Here is a 24,860-nt window from a genome sequence, read left to right as displayed (position 1 = left end):
TTCACTTTTGGGTGAACCTTCCCTTTAAGTACAGATAATTTGTGCAGGACATCACTAAAAATCGCAAAACATTCATCCACTAATGTTGACTCGAACTGTAAATTTGAGTCTTTTTGAGTGATTCATTAAAAGAACCGACTCAAAAGAGTTGTTTGTTCATGATTCCGATGGGATTTGTTGGGCTAAATGATTGATTCACTAAAAAGAACAGGTTCATAAGAGTTGTTTACTTGTAAATCGGAATTCTTTTGTTTTCTTGTCATTATTTATATATGTATTGTATACTCATAAAACACTGAAAATTCACATTGACTCTGGTAATCATGAAACATATAAGATAAATGTAGATTCTTCACAAAATAAACTAGCTATAGAATTTCCAAGTGATTTTCACTTGTTTGTTAATACTGCAAAAGGTCAGTATTCTTGAAACAAAGGAATATTATTATACATTTACAATAAATATTTTAGAGCCATGTTACCATTAGATATTCTCATTAGGATTATATATTCCCAGTTGTTTTTCAGAATTTCTTATCTCCTCCTTGAAATATCTTAAATACGTAAAGTTATCACAAATAGCTTACATAACTATTACAGTAATTTCCTAAGCCAGCCAGTAAATTCTGGGTATTTTAGAAGAACAACCAAGGCTTAGATTTCAACCTAAAGATTAAAATTCTTTCTAAATTTACACATCACTGTCATAAAATACAACAGGTGTTTGTTTTGCGTTAAGCCAAAATGGCTTCAGTAGCCATCAAGCACTCAGTGCACTGTACAAAAGCACAAACCAGCCAACCAATTTATCCCCAATGGGCCTTTGACATCCCTCAAGCCTGCATTGACCATCTGAAAAATACAATAGCAAAGTGTTCTCTAAATCTGAAAGAAACATATAAGAGCACATGTGTTATAGGCTTGTAATGGCCGTCAGCAGCAGAAGGCATGTCAGTAGGGCCTTGCGCCCCTCTATTCAGGGGAAATTGAGTGAATGGGCCTGCAAAACCAACAGACATGCAGAACAATAGCGCCAAAAGACATTATTTCATGGGCGAGTGGGCCTCTTTAGAGAGAGCAGCTGACCTGTGGAGAGCTGTGTTGTTCAGGGAGGGTGTAAGTCCACAGACCCCAAGGGCAGAGATTGCAGCACCCCCCGGTCCGGTGACAGCGGATAGCCGTCAACTCAAGAGACCTCAACTTCCATTACTGCTGTAAACACCTGGCTTTCAGAAGAGAACAGGGCTCTGAGGTCTTTCACAATGTGACATGAGCGAGAAGGTGATTATTAGCCAAAAAAATTAGGTCCTGGGAAGGATGGAAGAGCTGTCAGTCAAAAAGTTAAATACTGTTTGAATCAGTTTCAGAGAATGACCCCCAACCTCCAAAAAAAAAAACAACTATCCAAAAAAAAACCCACACAAGCGGCACATTTTGTAGAGCAAATTTTTTATTTTTAGGTATGTGAATGACAACATGGCTATTGGCGAGTTGGTTGTAATATCAAAGCAGGTTATAACTGTTATAAAAGTAATGTCAAATACATAACATTGCATGAGAAATGAGTATATCAGTTGAAGTGTGCTGCTTGTTTTCATGCATGTCAGTTTGCTACATATTCTTGCTTCCCTCAATTCTACAGAAAAATGGAAACACCGACAAACATTTTGACAGTAAAATGAAGACAAAGACAGTTTTATTAAACATTTATCTACAATGTTACATGAGCCAAAATAAATGAATCTCGGTAACACAGATGCGGTGAGGGAAACAATGCGTAGTGTTCCTTTAAATATGGATTGTGTTTTTGCACTTCAATATCCAAGTTACAATTAGAAAAATATTTTTTTTTATACAAAACATTTCCTCAATTTGAATAAAACCCAATGTTACGTTAATACTGCCAATTCCTCCCACATCAGGGTTTTTCTTTTGCTCTGACTAACTTATCATTGTGAATAACCTGAAACTATTTTACATGGGTTCTTCTCATGTTAAAAAAAATAAAAAATAAAACATTTAATTCAGCATTTCACCTCATAAGAGAGCAAAGCAATTGTCCTACACTTCCTTCAACCGATTGTGCTTATGTCCATTCCTGCTGTAACTCTCAGTAGCAGCGAGCAAATCCTTACAAACATTTGTTCCAGAGCAAGAAAGTGGGAGAGAGAAACTACCTTTACACCATTTTCCCCTTCGGATGACGTCCTGACATGTAAGTGTTAATGATATGTTTGAAAACATTCAGCCACCGATAAAAAACAAAACAAAATGTAAACACTACAGAGGGTATAAAACAATAGATATTAAATGACAAACAAACATTAATACAATATTTTTAAAAAAAGTGCAATTTCCCCACATTTTGGAGGCTGAATGCTGCTTGCTGCTACTTTTACGGTCAACCAATTGGTGTAAAGTGGACGGAAACCTTTGAAAGGATGTTAAACTTACTGTACAGGCCAAGAAATTAGTGGCAGTGTTATTGAACTCAGAAATATGTAATGGAAGGTAGTCAAATCTTTAACAGAAAAGAAATATAATTAGATTTTCTTTATATCTTTGAAATAAATAAATTAGTAAAGATTTAATAAATAGAACCTACAGCTCTAAACAAACAAATCTCACCTACGTATCTGTTCTTGGAACGTGTTATTTATAATGCAACATGCGCATTAATATCAGTACCAAACATGATTTTGGCTAAACTGAGAATATTTTCCATAAGCAGCGAAGATGCTGGATTTAGACTTCAGTTGCAGACATGCAAGTCAGCGATTTTACGCTTCTCCAAGTACAAATAATTTTAACAGCCTTCACTTTAGAGCACAAAAATGTTCGAGGTACCTTCCAGTAGACGTTAACTTAGCAGATTCATGCTATAAAATACATTCAGTGAGTGTCCTACTCTCAATAAAATAAAATAAAATAAAATATTCGGGGTGGAACCTTTGTTATGTTTGGAGCGGAAACGATCACGTTGCAAGTGCTATCCAGTTACTCCTCAACACTGTCTCTGCTCCTCACCCTAACAAACAACCACAGTAGTGCAACACTGCCAGTGCTCCCCAATCCTTAACACCAGCCTCTAAATCCTCTAAAAAGAGCTTAAAACTATCTGAAAATGTCACTTATATGATTTTTTTTTCCTTCTTAAAAAAGCAGCCCTTAAGAATCAGCACACTGTCTACAGCTAAAAATGGATAAAAATAGCTATGTTAAAAACCATTAGCTAAATTCTGCAAATCTAGTGCTATTTGTATTTCGACTACATAAGACTACATTTCCATACAAGTTTTTTTTTTTTTATCCTAAGCGGTATATTGTTATAATCAGAAGGTGTTCGGCAAACATAGTAAGTGTTTCTGTTTCCTGCACCAGATTGTCTGATGTCTGTGTGATAGAGGAAAAGAAGAGGGTTGCTGTAGTGCAGTAGTGATGTTTAAAGGACGAGAGCTCTGGAAATGCAGGTGGTAGGGTTGGTGTTTAAGTAACGCCTGGCCTGCTCTGTCATGATCAGCTGATCCTCCGTTTTCCCAAAAACCACAGCCTCCCACTCGCTGTTGGCCTGTTGGTTATGAAAATAGATATGAGTTTGACCAAGTGTTTTTATCGGTAACTAAAACTGTGAAAAACAGGGTTCTTTACTTAAGACTTTACTTTGTGACTAACAACTAAAATAAGCTGAAGTATTAAATTGCTAAAACTGTACAAAAACAAAGCAAAGGCTCACTTAAAAATATAAACAAATACTATAATAGTATGTGTTAACCGATTCTTTCCTTTGATGCTTCTAGAATAAACGAGTGACTTACAGGAGCGGGTGTTTGGTATGGTGGGCTCCTTTGAGTCATGCTTTCTCTCTTGTCCTTTGGGCTAAAGGTGCTGACTATTGAAAAAGTTTCCTTCATCGATCCGGGAGAGCAACAGTTCTCCTCTCTCTCTGTCAATGGCATCATGAGCATGGATCTGGTCAGTAGATCGTTACTGTGAGACTAAAAGAGGGGCAAATATGGTGTGTGAAGAGTAGTAACAAAAGTTAAACTCAAAAAGTTAAGTATGATAATGGTCTTACAGCTCCATTGTTGTTAATCTGCTGTTGGGGAAACAGCTGTACATTTAAACAGTCTTTTTCCCAGCTGTCCAATACCAAAGACTTTCTCACTTTCCTTGCAGGAGCTTCCATCTGCTGTGGACACAGCACAGTGAAAAAATAAAAACTAGTGTTCAATTAAAGGGTTAACATTAGATAAAAGCTTTTGAACTTCATCTATTTGCATGAATGCTAGAACAAATATGTAAGAAAGTGGCCAGTACCTCATAAGATCTGTAGTGAGGTTGGTTCTGCACTTGTGTGAAGATGTCAGACCCGGTTTCCTCTTTCAGAACTTCTCTGATGTCCTCCTCAAGAAGTGCCAGTGGTTGGGGCTGAACCAAAATGACATACCAAAAGCAAATTAATGACATTAATATCCTTTTTTAGAGTGAATCTTCTGTAATCTCTCAAGTGAATATTTAACCTCAAAATTCAAAAAGGCTGCTTTTGGGACAACTAAGTTTGTTCTGACAAATATTTGAAAAAAACATATTAATTAAGGGATTTTCCATTGGACTTACCACCATTCTTAACGGGCCGTGCATCTTCTCTTGGGCAGCCAGGGCGTTTTTGAAAGGAGTGGGTGTTCTTGGTGTGTGGACTATAATATTCTTATGGAGTTTTGGGGTCCTAAAACTGAAAAGATGTAAAACGTATTAGTCATTTGTTAATTCTCGTCAGCTCAATCATCTCAGGTGAAGAATAATTCCTGACCCTGCGTTCTCCTTCTGGTGTTTTGGTGTGGTCTCTCTCTGGTGGGGTGTGTTGAGAAGGCATTTCTGTCCACACACTGGAGTGGATGTAAGAGCAGGATTGTCGAGGCTCAGGGGCTCACCACCAGACACATTGAAGAACTAAAAGAGAAAAAAGGTTTTGAATGAATCCACACATTTCTATGGTCTAAAAGGTGTTCTGTGTTAAAAATCTGGCCATACCTGAGAGGGCGAGAATGGCAGGCCTTTGACAGGGGTGTTTTTTGGTGAGTTCCCACTGCTGTCTATGTAAGCACAGCTCCTTTCATCTGCAGGTGACTGATCTCCTCTCTCTCTCCTTTTCTTTCTCATTATGGACGGGGGTGGAGAGCTGAATCTGTTCGTGCAGGTGTTAGAGAGAGCCACAGACTTGCCCTGGTTCACCACGGTGCACTGCCTGTTTATCGCTGGGACAGTGGGAGCATTTATTGGATAGACCAGGCTTTCTGTGCACCTCTCCAGGGTTGTACAAACATCAGTGGGGTTAGCGGCCTTCGGAGAGGGGCCTCCCTCAGTGAGATCAAAGCTGGTCACGTCGCTCCAGGCCAAAGGATCCTGAAGCATCAAAACATTTACCTTAAATATTTGATATTATTTCACTAAAATGAACTAAATAACTACATGTCGTGTAAATTATACTCTGCATATTATTAAGTAGGCAAGTAAAATATTAGTTATTTATTTATAGTTTATATAAGTTATTATGATTAATATTGTTAAAGTAATCACAATTAATCAATTGTTTGTGTGTTGTGTATATTGTCATGCATGTATAAAAATACACATAAAATATATTTGGAAAATACATTTCTATTCATATAATTTATATTATAAATATATTTAATACAAAAACAATATATGTTTCTGAAATATATAAATGTGTGTGTGTGTGTGTGTGTGTATGTATGTATGTATAATATATTTTACCCATTGAGAATTTTCTTTAATCATCCAAAATCCATTAAAATCTAAATATTAATATTCAACATATATACATTACAGAAATATAATTTTATTATAAAAATGTAAATTATCCTTATCCTATCTATATTATACATATTATATTAGATTCTTGTAATTCACTGCTTACCGAGTCAATAAGCTCCATGGTCTCTGCAAACTCTGGAATGGTCTCTAGAGTGGACAGCACAGCACTAGCCTCAGCAGCCAGGAACTTGCTGGGAGAGACAGGCAGAGGCATAGCAGCAGATTGGCCCTCCTCTAAACGACACAGCTCGCCGCCTCTGTCCTCCACACTCTCTGCAGTGGTGACAGTATCATCAGGAAGGCTGTCTGTCCAGCTGGAGTAGCTCTCTGGGTTCTGTATAGAAGCAAACCACTAAGGTCAGTGAAAAGGAATTATGATTATTAAAAAAAATTATAAAACTGAAGTGATAAGTAAGGGAAAATTAAGACACATTTGAGGCAATAACCCTACACTACTTCACTTACAATATGTGTATTTTATATTACTTTTTGACAGTATGTGACCCTGGTCCACAAAACCCCTCATAAGCAGCACAGGTATATATATAGAAATAGCCAACAATACATTGTACGGGTCACAATCATCAATATTTCTTTTATGCTAAAAATCATAAGGATATGAAGATAAGATCATGTTCCTTGGAGATATTTTGTAAGTTTCCTACCGTAAATCTATACATTTTACAAAAATTAACCCTTATGACTTTTTTTGTGGTCCTAGGTCACATATGCTAAAATCTCTTATAAACATTTATTATATTAACCAAAAAGAAAACAAAAAACAAAACACAGTCTATTCTCTGGTAATAATACACTGCATTCTTGCTGACAATTGACAAGGAAACGGTTAATAATTAATCATTTTCACCAAACCTCATAAAATGTTTTTAGAATATATTTTTTAATTCAATACAATGCTACTCTCCTAATAGAATAATATTATTTATAATGCTAAGATCAATTATAATGTTCAGAACAGGATACAGATATAATTTTCATAATATAATGAATATTACGATTAATCAATAAATGAAAAAAAAAATATATATATATATATATATATATATATATATATATATATATATATATATATATATATATATATATATATATATATAAATGTTTTTTTAAAAACATGCCTGAGAAGCGATCACTAGTTGTAGCTTTTGTAAATAAAATTAAAGCTGGGTGTGAGGCAGGGAGGCAGTGAATGCGGGTAGGATTCACTAAGCAGCATAGCTAGAAATAAGGGGATGGGAGAGTAAGATGGGAATGAAGGAAGCCGATGGGACCTATAGCACACTATTCTACGCGCACACACACTGTTTCTTACACGAGAGCCCGACTGTCTTCTGACTTCACTTTCAGCTGACATTAGCAACAGCTCTAGCTCCTTAATTCGTTTCTCTTTGTCTGGGTCGTCATGGCACGGCTGTGAGGAAGAAGAACCAGGGCGAAGAGGCGGAAAGAGAGACCGAGACACAAACTTTACTGACAATTTCACGAGACTTTTATGAGGTCCTGAATTTCACCAAGCAAACCAGGTCCGTATTCGGATGCTTATTAGGACTTTGATATTACATTACAATAATGCCAGTATGTAAGTATGTTTTATAACCCATACAAATTCATATTAATGCATTGGTGAAATTCATATAAGGAGCAGTTTAACACCACACCACACCACACACATGCAGATTAAACAATTATACACAAACATATGAGATAGATTTTTTTCATTAATAGAGAAGACAAAAAGACCTCAGAAAGCAGGATGTTCAGAGATATAGAGAAGATTAAAGCATGCTGTGAGAAATGCACCATGGGACTTACCGACATAAAACTAGAGATCTCAACACTAAAGTTTTCCATACATTGGCCACTTTGCGAACCATACGGATATCTGGGTGGCTGCCAAACAAAAGCAATATGAAAGCTTGTATGTTACATACATTTTATAAGTCATAAATGGAGATTATTTTGAAAATTATGATTAGATTAATGTTATATTCAGATTCTATAGTATTTTGTCTATATAAATTCACAAAAAACCCACCAAAAACTAAAATGATCACCTGTGATTGGTCACTTATGAGTATTTGATTCTGGTCATGCTGATATTCCACAGATGGACTGGATTTGGGACGTTTCTTCTGACCAGGGTCACTGCTGTAGCCCTTGTTGCCCTCCTGCAAGTAGCCCTCATGTTCCACCTTCCTACGCATGGTAGAGTTCCAATGATTCTTAATGGAGTTGTCTGTCCTATAAGTAAAGAAAAGTAAAGGTCATTCCCTGGCCTACACACACACACATACACATAGGTATTCTTATTTATTTTGCATAGGTTTTGAGTTAAAATAGAGCTTTTTACCGTCCAGGTAGCAGCTTTGAGATCTCAGCCCAGCGGTTGCCCAGACGTTTATGCGCTTCATAGATAATGCGATCCTCCTCCTGGGTCCAGGAGGACTTCTTCACTTCTGGGTTGAGGTGATTGTGCCAGCGCTCTCTGCACTGTTTGCCTATGCGGCCCTGTAAGTGCTTGGCAATTACTGACCACCGTTTGGGCCCATACTTGTGAACCAGTTCAATCACCTGTTGAGATGTATGTAAAACAGTACATTAATGACTGGAGTAATGAACGTTAAATGCTGTTATGGTGAGCATAAGACCATAAGCATAAGAAAAAAAGTCCAACTTATAAAATGCACTTTACTTTATGCACAACTTCTAGATTTATATTAACATTATAAACCACATAGGGCAGAAAATGTGTGTAGAACAGTGTCAGTTCTTCTGGAATGCTGTCATGCTAACTTCTAAACAGTGTGTTGTAGGATACTGCAACAAAAGCTTTTATCTCTTTTGATGGTAGAGGAGGAAGACAATAACTTCTGCACTCTAAAAATCAGAATCAAGACTATGAGATCATCACACCCTGCCCAAATCCATCATTTCTCTCCATTTATTCATCCATCTCTGTCTTCCTCTGAGGACACAGAACACCCGGCTCATCTTACCCTCTGATCCTCCTCTTTTGTCCAGGGTCCTTTCACCAGCTCTGGGTTGAGCACCTTTTGCCAACGGTGCTGACATTGACCATCTGTCCTTGTCTGTCAAAGTGCAACAAAATCCCACATCAACACCTGCAGCTAATACACATACACCTATAATAACATCTTTACAAACTCACAGGCCTGTTCACTAATAATACAACATACATTTAACAATAGTTCTACTGAAATTCTATCTAGTCTTTCCTTTGCAACAGTATCTTTCCGTCTAAAGATAGAACTTAATATATTGCTTTATAACAAAATAGTATAGTATGGTACAGTATAGTAAAATTTTAGTACTTTTAAATCCTGTAATATATACTTTTGAAAACTTGCTCCTCTAGAAAGATTAGTATGTTTATGAATATATATATATATATATATATATATATATATATATATATATATATATATATATATATATATATATATATATATACTTTACAGCTGCAATAAAATATTCTAGCCATATTTTAAAAATACTTAATACGTAATTACTAAGAATTTCATTCAGGAGGTTACTTACTGGGAAATAATTGGCAATTGACTTCCAAGAATCGGTTCCGTGTTGCTCAACAAGCTTCTTTAGCTTCTCATCCTGCACATGAAAGAGATATCATGAGATTTTCCACCTCAGATGCAACTAGCAGGCTGCGAGAGCAGAACTAACAGCGCTTCGCAATCCCCCACCCTTTCCTGTTTCATCACAGAAACCTAAAGCGTTTCTAAGTATTATCCCATTTGAAAATATAAAATATCATAGACTGACGTTTAAAATTGTATAGTGTTCAAACAAGGCTGCATTTATTTGATCAAAAACATAATAATATATTTGTGGAAACCATGATATATATTTTTAATACAGGATTCTTTGATAAAAGGTAATTTTCAAAAGAATAACATTTATTTAAAATAGTAATATCTTATAACAAAATAAATGTCTTTACTGTCACCTTTAAACTATTTATGCATCCTAGCTGAAAAAGTACTAATTTCTTTATATATAAATGCACGTATATAATACCTCATCTCGGGACCATTTAATTTTGCACAGGGTCTTTTTGGAATTTTTGGGGTCTCTGCTGTCAGGGTCCGTAGAATGACGTTCATCATCCTCATCTTCACTGCAGCCATAAAACACAAACCAGGAATACAAAAATAGAAAGAGTCAAACACAGTTTTCTGTTTGGTCTAATTAGACAAACATTGTTTCACAGAAGCCATTATTCTCAAACTGTCTGACACAAACCGTTGAGCAGACAAGCATGATCACTCATCTGTAGATACAAGATGCAAACAGTTTAGAAAAGCAGCCACCTCGTTAAACAGGACATGCCTGAGTGTAATTACTCAGCAAGCTGGCAATGCAAGCTACAAAAGTGAATTCAAGCATTATTCAAATTATTCCAGTGCATTAGTTTGCATTTCAATTTATTTGAATATAATTTTTTCCATTAGCCAAAAACACACACACACACACACACACACACACACACACACACAAAAAACACATTCAAGTCATGTCCAAACAAGTAAATCAAAGTGACAATCACTTTGCCCAAGACTTCAGTCTATAGGAATGCCTTGTTGCCTGGTAACATTTCACCAACGCAGTGAGGTAGACAGTATTTAATCAACACCATGCACTGGGTGGTTAAGTCTCCCAGGGATACCGGAGCACAAACTTAATGGAAAACCATTTATCCTATGCTAATAGTGCCTATCAACATAAACCAAGCTCAAGCCTTATTTGCTGCAGAGCTGAAAGGTTTTCTAAAAGAGCAAGGAAGGAAGTCCAATCATTAAAGAAATATGCAACAGCACATACTACCAGAATGCCTTGCTGCAAAGTCTAAAGTTATGAGGAAATGTGTTTAGGTGTATATTTAGGCTGAAGTCCAACTTTGACTAAAGAGGTACAAATATGGAAGTCCAAAATCCTTCGTGCTGCCAGTCTGCATGTTTATCATTGAAACATTGGCCCTCAGTTAGCCACCAAATGAATGGAGTGTTTCATTTAGGAAACAAGCTTTAGTATGATCTCCACCCTCAAGGAAGGGGTGAGGTGATGAACAAGCCTGTTTTGCTTTAGAGGTGATTTGCTTGCATCATTCAGTCAGGAGGCAGGCCAAAGCAATGTGTTGGAAGCGCGCAAACAGGATTTGGACAAACTACAAGCCTAGTCCAGATTAAGGCCTGCAGCTGGTCTCCCTTTGGAAATTACATTCAGATATCTTCCATCAATATGTGACACATACATTTACCCTCCCCCGTTTTAATAGCAACGATGAGAAGATGAGAGAGAGTGAGCACACACACACAAACATGTTGGGTTTCCATGTTTATGGGATTTTTCCATATACATAACTTAATAATTTTTACTGTATAAACGGTACATTTTTTCCTATATCCTATAGCCTTCCCCTAAACATAATTCTCACAGGACCTTAATGAGGACTGAAAAAAGTCACTATAAAAGTCAAAATTAGGTACAACTAAGTTGTACGTCACCTTCCTTTAGAAACAACAGCATTTGGAAAATCTGACCAGTGAGTAAACGCTTGTGTGCCAAACATTACGCACAGGACGAATATACTTACTCCTTTATTACAACTCTAATACACATTAATATATATAGTTTAATACTTGTTTACCTCTAAATATACAAATCTGTATATTTATACAAAGAGTAAGATACAAGTGATTAAATATTCACGATCTCCTTTAATATTCTATGTTATAGATAAATGTGGTCTAATAATGAAGTTATGTAATGACCTATAAACTCAGCAGGACGCAACTGTTTTGATCTAATACCATAATCCATGCGCGTCTTCAATTTTTTGCATTATTATTATATATTTTTTATTAATTAATTTCCAGCCCTATTTTACTTCAGATATTATGAAATAGCCGGTTAGCATGCTAGTTCACTCCAGCGGTTATGTTTAATAGGGGAAGGCTAGGCTAACCGCTAGCATTCAGGCTAACACAATAAACTACACTTAAACATTTGAAACAGTTTGATTAATCACGTTTGGTATAAGGAACCATATTTGTATATATAGCAACAGAAAAATGTTTTTTTTAACGCTTGAGTTAGTTATTGGATAGTGATCAACCTTGTGGATCAGCAGGTGCACCATGTGATGCGCCACAGGGATCGGACTGTCATATCATGTAAAATATCACCATTTATTAACATATTAGATGACGCTGTGTAATTAAATATTTAAGTTGTCGTTATTTTGAGCTTCACCGTTGCTATAGCAATTTCTGTTGCGACACAAATAACACATCTTGGAAACCTCAGATATAAACAACCTATACGATCTCCCGATGTCTGGGCATCAACATAAGATCTGTACGTTTACACACAATAACAATGATTATGTTCATTTAAATTAATTTTGATTTAGCTGAAGTTCACAAGGCACCAAATAAGATCCGTCATCTCACCTGCGAGACTTCATATTGGCCATGACAACTGCGTTCAAGTGCACTTCTTTTCAAAGGAAAGCGTCTTTAAAAGCTCCAATGCTGCGATTCTTCTTGAAATCAAAACACGCAGCTGACATCTATCCACACATGCCACTGTCACACATGTATCTGTTTTCCGCGAAAAGCTCGAGATCCGTACAGTCACATCCCCGAGAGCAATCGTGCAATAAATATGACAAAACGAAAAAACGCCCTTCCAAAAACGCTTGCTGTTAAACAACAAAAGCCAAAAAAAGGAATAATTCCAATGCGATCTCAAAACGGTGAGGGAAAAAATCCATCTGTGTGACTCTGCGTTAGCCTTGCGCGCCTTGAAAGCACACACACACACACCCCTCTGCACTGTCAGTCTGTACTGTGTTCTCTCCGTGTGTGTTTCGTCCACTCACTCCGTTTCATTTTTTGTCCATCCCGCCGAATCTCGCGCCCAGCCTTCTTCCGGAAACGAGTTTGAATCTGCGCACGCGGCCTCGCAGGCGATTGGTTGAAAAAAGGTGGGCGGAGCAGCGCGCCCTTGTTGTTGAACAGTAACTGGTTTGTCTCTTGACGCCCTTTTTATTTGCATGCGGCCGGTGGCGGCGTGTGATTACTTTGCCGCGAAACCTTTTTATGTTTAAACAAAAAAAAAAATCTATTTAAAGTATTTTGTATTAAATAAATAACTTTTTGCAGTTTCTGAATAATTTACAGCACTGCGTAGTAAAAAAAAATTATATGAGCTTTTTAATTACGTAAGTCCATGCTGCCCTCTAGCGGATATTTTGTGATTTTCTTTTTTTTTTTGTCTTTGGAAAATGAAACATTCTCACGTTTTGTTTAAAAATAAAAACAAACTGACAGATTACTTACAGTTTAACACACTTCCAACAATTTTTAAAAATCGTGTTTTATTCCAAATAAACCGCAGCTGACTGAACCACAAAAACATTTATAAAATTGATATTTATACAAAATCTGAAAGCTTAATTGGCTTAAAGCTTAATGGTTGGGATAGGACAATATTTGGCGGATATACAACTATTCGAAAATAAGTCTGAGAGTCTGAATATATTTAATGTGGCATATTAGTGTAATATCCTACATGCCTTTCTGTTTTAGTCATGATCAATTCCATCATATCATATACAAGTTTAGTATATAATATTAGATGCAGTTGTCAGCAGAACCTAAAAAGAAAAAGCAACGTGAAACATAAATAAACAGGCAACATTTAAAATGTAACTGACCGTGCGCCTGAAGGCTTCGCCGGTAGATGGCGCTGTTGTTTATGTTCCTTTACAACATTATTATTCTTCGTCCCCCCACGTTTAGTCGCGTGACTGATTGTTTCAGAACTTCGGAACAAACGTCAATGTGTCTGTATTTCTTCTGGCGGTTCACCGGTAACATGATGCATGTTGTCTTTTCAGTTAAGCTGGATCAATATTTAGTTCCCAGACACGCCGAGTTTGATTTTTGAATCGTTGCACTTCCTTCGCCTCCCGACACGTCACTGGAACCAGCTGGATGGAAAGAGTGAGAAAATAATAAGGCAAGTTATGTCTCTACTCTCTTCGAACAATCTGAGGCACACGAGCGACTCTGAAAGTACGTCGGGCGGTTGTAGTATGTTTTGGTTGTAACAGGTCCGTTCTCTGCAATAGTACACGGTGTACATTACGTAATAAAATTATTTATTTATTTAAACCAGCCTAGCCCAATGCCAGGACTCCACGAAAAAAGAAACAAATGTCAGCCAGTCGAAAGGAATTTGCCGTGAAGCTTCAGTTGGTTTCAATTTACAGAAGTGTTTCTTACCTTCGGAAAATGTAGTTCTAAGAAAATTATCAATTGCACCTTATGGATTTAGAAAATTCAGTGTATTTTATAAAAAAAAAAAATTACCGTTTATTTAATATTAGCTGTTAACATAAAGCACCAAACAACAACCATTATGCTATTTCCTTACACACACACACACACACACACACACACACACACACACACACACACATATATATATATATATATATATATATATATATATATATATATATATATATATATATATATATATATATATGTGTGTGTGTGTGTGTGTGTGTGTGTATGTGTATGTGTTAAATTTGTAATTATTAAGGCATTATTATATTCGATTTCATTCATTTGGATATATGTTCCTACAGTGATTTAACGAAATAGCATTCAGATTAAAATTAGAGAAATGTCATGGGGAAATGAAACTATGAAACTTACTTGGGCTAGACTGTGTTTTTGTGTCCATGAGCAATAGCCTACACAATGTTGACAGTTGCACTAATGATATGACCCAACAAGTGAAATATTCACCAAGCCTTCCGTTAAATTCTTTTATTGGACGCTAAACTGTTATAAAGAGAAACATTTACAGTTGCTTTCTTTGACACATATTTCAGTTACAGGTTCCAATGCACTATGAATCTAGATTTTAACGTGGCGTGCCTGTGCAAGTTTATACCTGTTCTTTTGTATTTTCATTTTGCTGCTCAAACCTGTTTAAGTGTTTGAGTTGTTGTTAAGATATCATGTTTAATGACAGTAACCTTCTTACAGCTTCAATGTGATGATATTATAAAGTTTCTTAAAATTGCATACTAATGAGACTTGAGCTGTTGTATTCTTTTTCCATATTTTATTTTGTTCATTTGAAATATGCCCTTTAGAGTGATCTTTCATTTCTCATGTCTTGCATAAGGAACCCAGCTTCTAGTTTCAGTTTAAAGGTGAAGTGACTCTTATTTGGCTTAGAGACTGGAAATTTAAATGAATTTGTGCTATGCTTTCCTGGTGGCTGTTTTTAGATGAACAAAACACGAGAGATCTTGTCGGCTGGTAAATCGTTAGGGCTGGGCAGAACAGTAAATTAATTTACATATTTAAAACAGTACCTACGTATGCGTGCACGCACATGCACAGATAAATATGCATGTGCGGTTTCAGAAGTAGTCCACCGAATCCAAGTTTTTAAATAGTTGACTATGCAGGCAAATAAACCTGTAACATTCCTGCAAGTTCGCAGGAATGTAGAAAAATACAGATCGCAGTGATATGGTAAAGAGTGTCTACAACTGCTACAGTCTGTTATCTCATCTGCACACATTTAGTTTGTATTTCATGTCACGCAATGCTATAGTAACACCAGAGGGTTTAGAATAATCTCACTGCTTGTTTTACGTATAAAGACATCTATTATTCTATAAAATTGTCAGTTTTTCTTTCTGTATTTTTTGGGCAGCCACTGCTTTGCAGAGGCTGGTGCATTTAAAGTAGAAACTAAATTCAGTGGGGTTTTTTTACATTCTAAATTATTGTGAATTATGTATTTATTGTATATTAATAATTTTTTTAACATAATAAATCTTTTTATTGTTTTTGTAAAATGCCAGAATTTCTGTTCTGAAATTGTGAGACCGTTAGATGGCATTTAAGGTTTCTTCCAAGTCAGTATACTGTCCTATCCTAACAAACCATACATCAATGGAAAGCTTATTTATTCAACTGATGGGTTCAGATGAATCCAATATGAATGTATACATCTCAATTTTGAAAAGCTGACCCTTATAACCGATTTTGTTGTCCAGAGTCACATATAGCTATATTCTACATTATATATACATTATATATACTTGTAAATATACTTCTACGTTATATATACATTATATATACTTGGATATACTTTATGAATGTATATGTATAAAGGTATATGTAAGGTTAAAATATTTACCCCCAGAAAAATATACTTTTTAATATTAGATGTTTTGACCTAAGATGTTGTTTTCTAAATAATATTGTTGTTGAAAATACAGATTTTTTTTCAATCAATATGCAGAAGAATTATATATTATTTAATGCTTGAACAACAATTCAAAATAAAAATATTTTTATATCATAAGCTATCTTAAAAGAGGTTCCTCCTGGCCTTTAAATCTGCATCTTGTAGGTCCTGTCTAGCGTTATCTAAAAATACCTCTTGTACCTCAGGAGGGAAGGGGAATGTTGCCCACCCAGTGAGCATTCGTGTGTTGCATTGACAGAGGGACTATGTGGAAGTGGCATATGAAAGAAAACCGTCCCCATTTGCTCCCTCCCAGCTGGAGAGAAACAGAGGGGAGGATGAAAGAGTGTGAGGAAAAGAGAGGTGGAGACTCATCGCTTGGCCGCCCAGACTGAGGCTCCTCTCTGTGTTCATGCCACAGTTGATTAGAGTGGCTTTCCTGTCCTGTCATGCAAGGCCCGAAGAGCCCTCTGGAGCTAAAGTGGACACTGGACACTGCTGAAAAGAGCGCTTGGCTGTGGTAGAGCATCTCGCTTATGTTTCGGGTTTACGTTTGTGTTCTGCGCAGGACCGCAATGGAGAGTTCCCATCCGGATCAGGTGTGCCAGAGAGGAAAGGAAGCGATTTGAGGACCTGTTGTACCTATGAGCCATTGCTTGTTAGATTCTGTGAGGTCTCAGGATGGACGAGCAACCAAGCTGCCCCAATGTCAGCATTCCCTGCTCCAATGAGCAGAGAGACAAGAAGAAACGCTATACTGTGGGTGACTTCTGATATCTACATTATGAGAGCTCTGGCTCACTATGTTGTAGCACCGGATATGTGACTGTTTTAATCTTTGTCTTGTTAGGTTTACAAAGTTATTGTTAGTGTTGGAAGGCATGAGTGGTTTGTGTTCCGGAGATATGCAGAATTCGACAGACTGTACAACACTGTAAGTAAACTAAGTTGTAATCAATTTTGATAAAACAGGCAGACTCCACTGTAACTATGATTTTTTTACAGTTATTTTTAAGTGACATTGATTTTGGTTCGAAGCTTTTTATGTATTGAAACTTTCACATATGACCAATTATGGAAATTTATGCTCACCAAAGCTGCATTTATTTAATCAGAAAGACAGCAATACTGTGAAATATTATTCAAATTTAAAATAATTTTTACAACTTATTTGAATATGTTTTAAAATGTAATTTATTCCTATTATGGCAAAGCTGAATTTTCAGACACCATTCCAACTCCAGTTTTTAGTGTCACCTGAAGCATTTTAAAGGATTTTTTGAAGTTCAAAAGAACAACATTAATTTGAAATACAGATCTTTTGTAAAATAATGACTTTACTATCACTTTTGATCGATTTAATGCACTTTTGCTAAATAAAAGTATTCATTTTTTGCAACAATTCATTCTTTTTGTGCCTTTTTTATAGTTAAAAAAACAGTTTCCTGCTTTGAATTTGAAGATTCCTGCTAAGAGAATATTTGGAGACAACTTTGACCCAGGTATTTTACAGTTCCTTGATTTGCTCTGATTTCTAGAGTTTCTTTAATTTCCTAAATATAATGCATATTGTTCAGAGCTCACTGAAACGCATGTCATCTCGTGCACATACATTAGTGGCTTCGCTTCATTTAGCTTAACAGAAATCATGTGTATTTGCCAAATTAGATTATCCAGCAGTGTTCCATACAGAACATCAACCATGCTAAATCCGCCCTGCCCCGAACCCATAAAATCTTTGTCCTTGTTTAATCTCATGTTATGCTCTCAGACAATGTGGCAGCAAAATCGTGTGCATAAATAACAGAACGAGAATGCGCACCCAAGAACCAATTGTATTTAGCTCATGTGCGACCAATTATGTGGCTCGTATGTGGTCAGGATCTTTTTCATGGAGAAACCTTGTCATTGGAAGCACATGCAAAAGTTGTGCACATGTTGTAAAGTCTCTCTCCCCCTCATTCTCTCAAGATAATTGCTGTCTCGCTGGACAATAGCGATGTAATTATTTACTGTAGTGTTCAGTGCTGCACTTAGAGACCATTAGTTTTGATAAGTGGCTGATAAATTAGTTATTTCCCATAAAGGGTGATGGTTATCATGAGTAGTTTTTAGAAAATAGCTCTCAGGTCTGTTATATCAGATGCTTATATTATTATAGGTCATGATATATCAGATGCTTACGTAAGCACTTTGGATAAACCACAGTCCTACTCTCTTGTATTTTGGCGTAAATGTCACTGGCTGGAATTAAGCAAATTAAGCAAATGCCAGTGTGGAGAGGTCTGCAAAACCTTGCATAGTTCAAAAAATATCATCCAGAATACATAAAATACGAGTTATAAGGTTAAATCGATTTGCGTTTACAACAAAGTGTTTAGTGCAGTGAATTATTGGCTATCAAAAGGCTTTCTAAAAACCAAGTTGCTTGATGAACGTAAAATCAGTCCGAGAACCACTAATTTTCATGCAAATTTTTTTCTTTTGCTGATTTGCACCTATATATTTTGTTTAATTCTCAGAGTTCATAAAACACAGAAGAGCGGGGTTACATGAATTCATTCAGAGGATTGTGTCCCATTCAGAGCTCTGCAGCCAGTGAGTATATCAGCTAGTTACTGTTGATTCAGTTTTTATCACAACTCACGATGTTAGCGCATTTAAATGTATGTAAAATTCGAGTGGGCCTTACGATGGAAATGTGCCAAAGCTAGCCACAGTCAGATATCTCCCTGAACTTTGAGTACAAAGCGGTTTGATTATATCTTGTGAAACCGTGCCAAATAAAAGATGCTTCTTTTTGATTCTCTGTAAAATTTGCCATGGTTACGGTTCTTGTTACAGCGAGTTGTTGATGTTAGCTCGTATTCCTCCTCACAGCTGTGGCTTTGTATCGTCTCAGTCAGACCTCTAACATGTGAATGTTCATTTCAAATGCGCAGTCCGGATGTCAAAAACTTTCTGCAGATGGACAAATCTAAAAACTTCTCTGATGCCTCAGAGGATGAAGATGATAAGGTTGGTATATGTACTGTTATGTTTTTAATATATAACATATTGAGCAAGTGGCCTTCATTATTTTCTTTTTGTCTTGCTTGTTAGCTGTATTCACAGGAAGTAAGTGTTATATAGTTATATTTTAGGTATTTTAAGCTTGTGCTATAATGTCTATTATACATCTTTTTTTTTCAGCTTTTCTGTATTCAATACTGTCCGGATAAAAATAATAAGTGTGTGTTTTACTACTTCTTTTAAATGAGCATTATATCTCTTACAGAGCCCCTCTACCTCTAGAAATATAAACCTAGGGCCATCTGCAAATCCACAGTAAGTATTATAAAATTATTTTAAATAATTTATGTCATAATGTGAGTGCAAAACGTCCAACTGGACGAAATGAATGATCCACATGCTTTAATTTGAGCTTTAATCTGTGTTCTTTCAACAGTGCAAAGCCCACTGACTTTGACTTTCTTAAAGTAATAGGAAAGGGAAGCTTCGGAAAGGTAAGTTTTCTTTTGAAATATAATGGATCTGAAAGGTGTAACTTCCACAGTTTGTGAGAGAAAGTGGGTCATTCCCTTGTGTGTTCGTTTTGAATCGGTTACTGAAAGCTCTGAATGTCACTGAGCCTTAATATATTCTCTGTTGTCTTTGCTGTACAGTTAGCAATAGTGTTTGTTTCTTAGCCACGGACTCTCCATTTAGGAAGTGAAAGTTTCTCAGTTTTGAAGTCGGAGCTTGTCTTTTTTTAATGTCCGTTAGCAGCCACACTGGAAGGTGAAACTTTTGCTAACCCACCGTATTCTCCCACACAAAGGTCCTTCTTGCAAAGAGGAAACGGGATGGGAAGTGTTACGCCATCAAAGTCTTGCAAAAAAAGGTCATTTTAAACAGAAGAGAGGTAACAATTTTTTTTGTTTTAATACCTATTCTTTCTTTATGTTCGCTTTACGTTCTTTGACATTTAATTAATGAACGAATTGCAATTTTTTTTCCACACCAGCAAAAGCACATTATGGCTGAACGTAATGTGTTGCTGAAGAATGTTAAACACCCCTTCCTGGTTGGACTGCACTATTCTTTTCAGACAACAGACAAGTTATACTTTGTTCTGGATTTTGTCAATGGTGGAGAAGTGAGTATTTGTGGTTGAGAAGCTCAAGGCTGACATCTGCCTTATCACATCTCAAAAGCCACTATTTGTCAGATTAAACCAATACGTCATAAATATAGCTATTGCTGATGCTGACAGCGACATTTTTCCGTTATGACTTGAAGGGACAGCGTAACAAATGAAAGTTCTGTGAGTCATTAGCAGATATAAAAGTGAGTAAATAATGACAGAATGTTATGCCCATCAGATGAGCCATTACTTTAACCAGGAAATGCAGGGGATCGTCATGTGACATGTGAATCAGATGATGAAGCCAGTGCATGACTGTTCCTAATTTATGCTCTATTGGTATTTTGCCGAGTTCCTATTCACAAGCTCAATTAGACTACTGTTCTGACTTCATGTTTTTAGCTAAATATGCTGACGATATTTTAAACGTCAGTTAATGAAACACCACACCAATAATTGTGAGGCAGGCTACAATATTAGATATGATGTAATGGGTAACCTGACTATTTTCTGCATTTATTAATTGAATATTACAACTTTTTGGTTCTGTTACAGCTTTTCTTTCACCTCCAAAAAGAGCGGACCTTTCCTGAACCCAGAGCGAAGTTTTACATTGCTGAGATGGCAAGTGCTTTGGGTTACTTGCACTCTCTTAACATTGTTTACAGGTAAATTCAGCTTTACTAAACGATCCCTTGTGCACCTGTTTGATCATTTTAGGATGATGTTTAACTGTTAAAGTGTGTGAGAATTCCCAGAGGCAGTGAAATGTTTAACTGTCGAAACCTCCTCCCTTCTATAGTTTTTTCCCAGTTGCTGCCCAGAGCATATTTGAAAAATTTAGATTGGTGAACTGGCTTATTTAGTCTTTTAAAATTACGCCCGCATGTAAAATGACCATCCTGAGAGCATAGTTTGCATTCATAGGGTGTGACGCTATATGACCGCAAAGAATTGTGCTTTATATGAATTAAATGCATTATGAATAGATTGTCTTGTCCTATTATAATACCTATAGTTTTTGTTAAGATTTTTCTGTGTGATGTTTCTTAGTTGATTCGTTCCTGGAAACATATGACAAAATGCTAACAAGTTAAGTGTCCTTGTGTTCTCAGGGATTTGAAACCAGAAAATATCCTGCTGGACTCCCAAGTAAGTGCCCCCTTTTTTTTTTCACACTTTTATCATTGCCAGAGCGTAGCTGATCAACGCTGAGAGAGTTCCAGGAGAAACAGAGTAATCTACCCTCGCTGTGAAGTATAACAAACTGTTCTGACTTCCCGAGACGAGGTGTACAGAGTGTAGCTTTGGCCAGCCGAATGAAATATTACAATGAAACTAGTCTTTTTTTTTTTTTATTTGTAACAATGCTTGAGATTAGTTTAAGTTTTATTTATGCATTTCCTTTCGAAACTGTGAGATTACAAGGCCCTGGCAAATATTCCAGTCAGACACAAGATTCTTTGGCTCTGCGAAGAATAGGCCTTTTGTGTTGTAACATGCTTCCTGAAAATGCTCCTGTTGGCATCTTTTGTCTGTTAAGGGACATATAGTCTTGACTGACTTTGGACTGTGTAAGGAGGGCATCTCCCAAGCAGACACAACGACCACATTCTGTGGGACACCTGAGGTATTATATAATATATAATAATATGATGAATGAATGATGCTTACATTTGTTATATAAAAGTTTAGTATGTTTTTAAAATTGTAAATCATTACTGTTATTCAGTGACGCGTTAAATTGATAATGAAAGACTTGCTATTTTGTTCTTGTTGTTTAAATAATTCATGAAAAATAGATAACATTTTCCACAAAAAATTGTTATTAACAATATTTATAATAATAATAATAAGTAGAAGAATATTTCTTTAGCACTAAATCCACATATTAGAATGATTTCTGAATGTTCATGTGGCACTAAAAGCTAGAGTAATGATGCTGAAAATTCAGCTTTACCATCACAGAAATAAATTGCATTTTACAGTGTATTACAATGGAAAATTGTAATGATACTTTACAATTTTACAGTTTTACTGAATTTTTCTGAAATAAATGTAGCATTGGTGCACATTACGTGACACGATATTAAACCCTGAGCTTTTGTGTATTGCATGATACGCTTTTATGTTTGAAAAGTGTTTCGCATGTTGCTGAGAAATAGTACGTCTCCTTTTTAATTAGTAGTTAAAAATAACTACTTATCATTCTTCTTATTATTAAAGTCTTACTGATTTGCTTATTACGCTTTCCTAGATTAACCTCATTACATTTTCAGCAAATTAACTGCAAATAAACGTACGCTCCTGGAGGCTAGAATAACACAAGGATTTTAACGTAATAATTGCTGACTCTCGTTGTCATGATAGTATCTAGCTCCAGAGGTACTCAGGAAACAACCCTATGATAACACTGTGGACTGGTGGTGTCTGGGTTCTGTGCTGTATGAAATGCTCTATGGGTTGGTAAGTTACAAATAAACTGTAAATTTGGGTAGTTTCCTTTTGAAAATGTGGGCAGTTCATCTTAAATCTTTTACGTCTTTGTCGACAGCCTCCATTCTACAGCAGGGACACACACGAGATGTATGACAACATTCTTCACAAGGAACTTATCATGCGCCCCGGGGCATCCACAGCTGCCTGGTCCATCCTTCAGGCCCTGCTGGAGAAAGACCATACCAGGAGGCTTGGCTACAGAGATGACTTTGTGAGCCGTTTAGTACTGATACATCACCCCCTGGTGGATGATTTTGTCAAATATTTCAGTAGCATCTCAATAGGATTTTTGCTGATTAGTTTCCTATATTATATTGCATTCAAGCAGGGAGTATTGAATTGAAAATACCTTGGAATATTAAAAAGTCCTTGTATGTTATCCCACTTGTTGCAGAATGAAGTCAAAGGGCATGAATTTTTCTCGTCTGTTAACTGGGATGACCTTGAACAGAGAAAGCTTCCTCCTCCATTCAGCCCTAGCGTGGTAAGGCTTAGTTCAACCATAAATAAGCAGTTGCAGAAAATTGTCTCACCCTCAGGCATCTTTGGAACAGATTTGGAGAATCACTTGCTCACCAATGGTTCCTCTGAATGGGTGCCGTCAGAATGAGCGTCTAAACGGCTGACAAAAACATCACAATGATTTAGTCCACATGACTCCAGTCTGTCAGTTAATGTTTTGTGAAGTGAAAAGCTATGCATTTGTAAGAAATCCATCATTAACACCTTTTTACTTTTTACTTTATTCCAATCTAAAAACCCATAGAGAAGCGTGTCCATAGCCAGAAAAAGGACTGTTTTTATCAGCTGTCTGGATTCTCATTCTGGCGGCACCCATTCACTGCAGAGAATCCATTGGTGAGCGAGTGATGAAATGCAAAATTTCTCCAAATCTGTTTCAATTAAAAAAACAAGCTTATTTTGATGGGCAAGGGAAGTACATTTTCAGCAAATTTTCACATTTTGGTAAACGACCCCTTTAACAAAATATAACTTTTTTGCTGAAGTTTTAAAAAAATGTATGCATAAGTATATTCAACCAGTCATCTCTTTTATGTTGTCTTGCAGGATTCTCAGTATGACATCTCAAACTTTGATCCCGAGTTCACAGAGGAAACCGTGCCAAACTCTGTGTGCTTCTCTTCAGGGCAGTCCATCGTCAATGCTAGTGTTATGGAAGCTGATGATGCCTTCCTGGGATTTTCTTACGCTCCGCCGTCAGAAGATTCTTTCCTGTAATGGTGGCGCTGCTAATGCCGATCCACAGAGAGCTAAATGAAACGTCTGTGATCGCTCTCTGATGAAAGGGAAGAATTTTTTGAGCGCAATGTCATGATCTGGACCTTTTGTGTTTCCTAACATAAGTTTTGGGATGCAGGGTGTTTCAAACTTTATTTTTATGCATAAATAACATTATATTTTGTGTAACATTGAACGCCTTCCCTGAGAGTTTAGCTCAGGAGCTAAAGTATTGATGTTTTTCTTTTTTTTTTTTTCGTAAGAATTATTTTCAAGGGCTGATGATATTTGTAAACAAAATATCTACTTTGACACATTCCTTGTTTTGCCCCAACTCTTACACTTGATTGCTTAAATACTGTGCAGCATATGACCTATTATGTTCTTGTAGATTAGTCTCTTATCAGAAATTTGCTATGGAAAAAATGTTGTCAACGCAGGCAATTAAAAAAAATTGCTGATTGACAAATTAATATATATTCCATTTATACTGTTTAATATGTATTTGAGTTAGAAAATAGGCAGAAGCTGTTTCGAAATCAATTGTTTTGAAACCAAAATGAATTTTCACAAACCCTGAAAAGGTTTGGGTCATCAACAGCCATAGTACAGAGCGAAGATTTATGGCTATTTTCGTGTTAGATATTAATGAATTAATAGCACTTAAATACTGACAATGACCCTGTAATAAACCACTGTTTCACTTCCCACCCTTTGATTATCAAATGAGACGCCACAGTGCCTACTGACTTATGATACTGTACTGTACAAGTAAACATTCTTGAATTACTTGGCTGTTGCGTGATGCCTCTCA

General features: G+C 36.3%; 2 protein-coding genes across 4 annotated transcripts; one reads left to right on the top strand and one right to left on the bottom strand.

Moving 5' to 3' along the window:
- Nucleotides 1-1,679: 1,679 nt before the first annotated feature.
- On the bottom strand, nucleotides 1,680-13,741 carry mybl1 (v-myb avian myeloblastosis viral oncogene homolog-like 1). 3 transcript variants are annotated; one of them, XM_043225783.1, is made up of 17 exons: nucleotides 13,616-13,741; nucleotides 12,348-12,992; nucleotides 9,913-10,012; nucleotides 9,415-9,486; nucleotides 8,853-8,945; nucleotides 8,207-8,427; nucleotides 7,911-8,097; nucleotides 7,669-7,746; nucleotides 7,169-7,267; nucleotides 5,939-6,169; nucleotides 5,032-5,403; nucleotides 4,811-4,950; nucleotides 4,618-4,732; nucleotides 4,318-4,428; nucleotides 4,076-4,189; nucleotides 3,816-3,995; nucleotides 1,680-3,568 (listed from the first exon to the last, which is right to left on the bottom strand). In XM_043225783.1, the coding sequence occupies exons 2-17, from the start codon at nucleotides 12,368-12,370 to the stop codon at nucleotides 3,443-3,445; spliced, it is 2,262 nt and encodes a 753-aa protein (XP_043081718.1). In that variant the 5' UTR covers nucleotides 12,371-12,992; nucleotides 13,616-13,741; the 3' UTR covers nucleotides 1,680-3,442. The 3 variants fall into 3 exon arrangements, with proteins under 3 accessions (XP_043081718.1, XP_043081719.1, XP_043081720.1); XM_043225784.1 differs by having other exon boundaries at nucleotides 4,076-4,186; XM_043225785.1 differs by lacking the exon at nucleotides 7,169-7,267.
- sgk3 (serum/glucocorticoid regulated kinase family member 3) lies at nucleotides 13,679-24,835 on the top strand. The gene is made up of 17 exons (XM_043225788.1): nucleotides 13,679-13,920; nucleotides 16,751-16,941; nucleotides 17,033-17,116; nucleotides 17,612-17,684; nucleotides 18,705-18,780; nucleotides 19,125-19,200; nucleotides 19,460-19,509; nucleotides 19,631-19,688; nucleotides 20,003-20,086; nucleotides 20,189-20,320; nucleotides 20,864-20,976; nucleotides 21,424-21,460; nucleotides 21,852-21,938; nucleotides 22,679-22,774; nucleotides 22,863-23,018; nucleotides 23,202-23,291; nucleotides 23,876-24,835. The coding sequence occupies exons 2-17, from the start codon at nucleotides 16,864-16,866 to the stop codon at nucleotides 24,044-24,046; spliced, it is 1,461 nt and encodes a 486-aa protein (XP_043081723.1). The 5' UTR covers nucleotides 13,679-13,920; nucleotides 16,751-16,863; the 3' UTR covers nucleotides 24,047-24,835.
- Nucleotides 24,836-24,860: the final 25 nt, after the last annotated feature.

The sequence above is a fragment of the Puntigrus tetrazona genome, chromosome 24 (assembly GCF_018831695.1).
Source record: "Puntigrus tetrazona isolate hp1 chromosome 24, ASM1883169v1, whole genome shotgun sequence".
NCBI lineage: Eukaryota > Metazoa > Chordata > Actinopteri > Cypriniformes > Cyprinidae > Puntigrus > Puntigrus tetrazona.
Note: the sequence above shows the minus strand (reverse complement) of the source record. Positions and strands in the feature narration are given on the sequence as shown.

What these genes read in the sequence shown, in the direction of transcription:
- mybl1 (XM_043225783.1), bottom strand. Translation starts at nt 12,370, where the DNA reads ATGGCCAATATGAAGTCTCGCAG. An exon ending in CAAAAGAGGAGGATCAGAGG is followed by an intron (nt 8,428 to 8,852) that starts GTAAGATGAGCC and finishes ACATCTCAACAG; the next exon opens with GTGATTGAACTGGTTCACAA. An exon ending in TCATAAGTGACCAATCACAG is followed by an intron (nt 7,747 to 7,910) that starts GTGATCATTTTA and finishes TTTGTTTGGCAG; the next exon opens with CCACCCAGATATCCGTATGG.
- sgk3 (XM_043225788.1), top strand. Translation starts at nt 16,864, where the DNA reads ATGGACGAGCAACCAAGCTGCCCCAATGTCAGCATTCCCTGCTCCAAT. An exon ending in TGGAGACAACTTTGACCCAG is followed by an intron (nt 17,685 to 18,704) that starts GTATTTTACAGT and finishes TTTAATTCTCAG; the next exon opens with AGTTCATAAAACACAGAAGA. An exon ending in ATATCCTGCTGGACTCCCAA is followed by an intron (nt 21,461 to 21,851) that starts GTAAGTGCCCCC and finishes TTGTCTGTTAAG; the next exon opens with GGACATATAGTCTTGACTGA.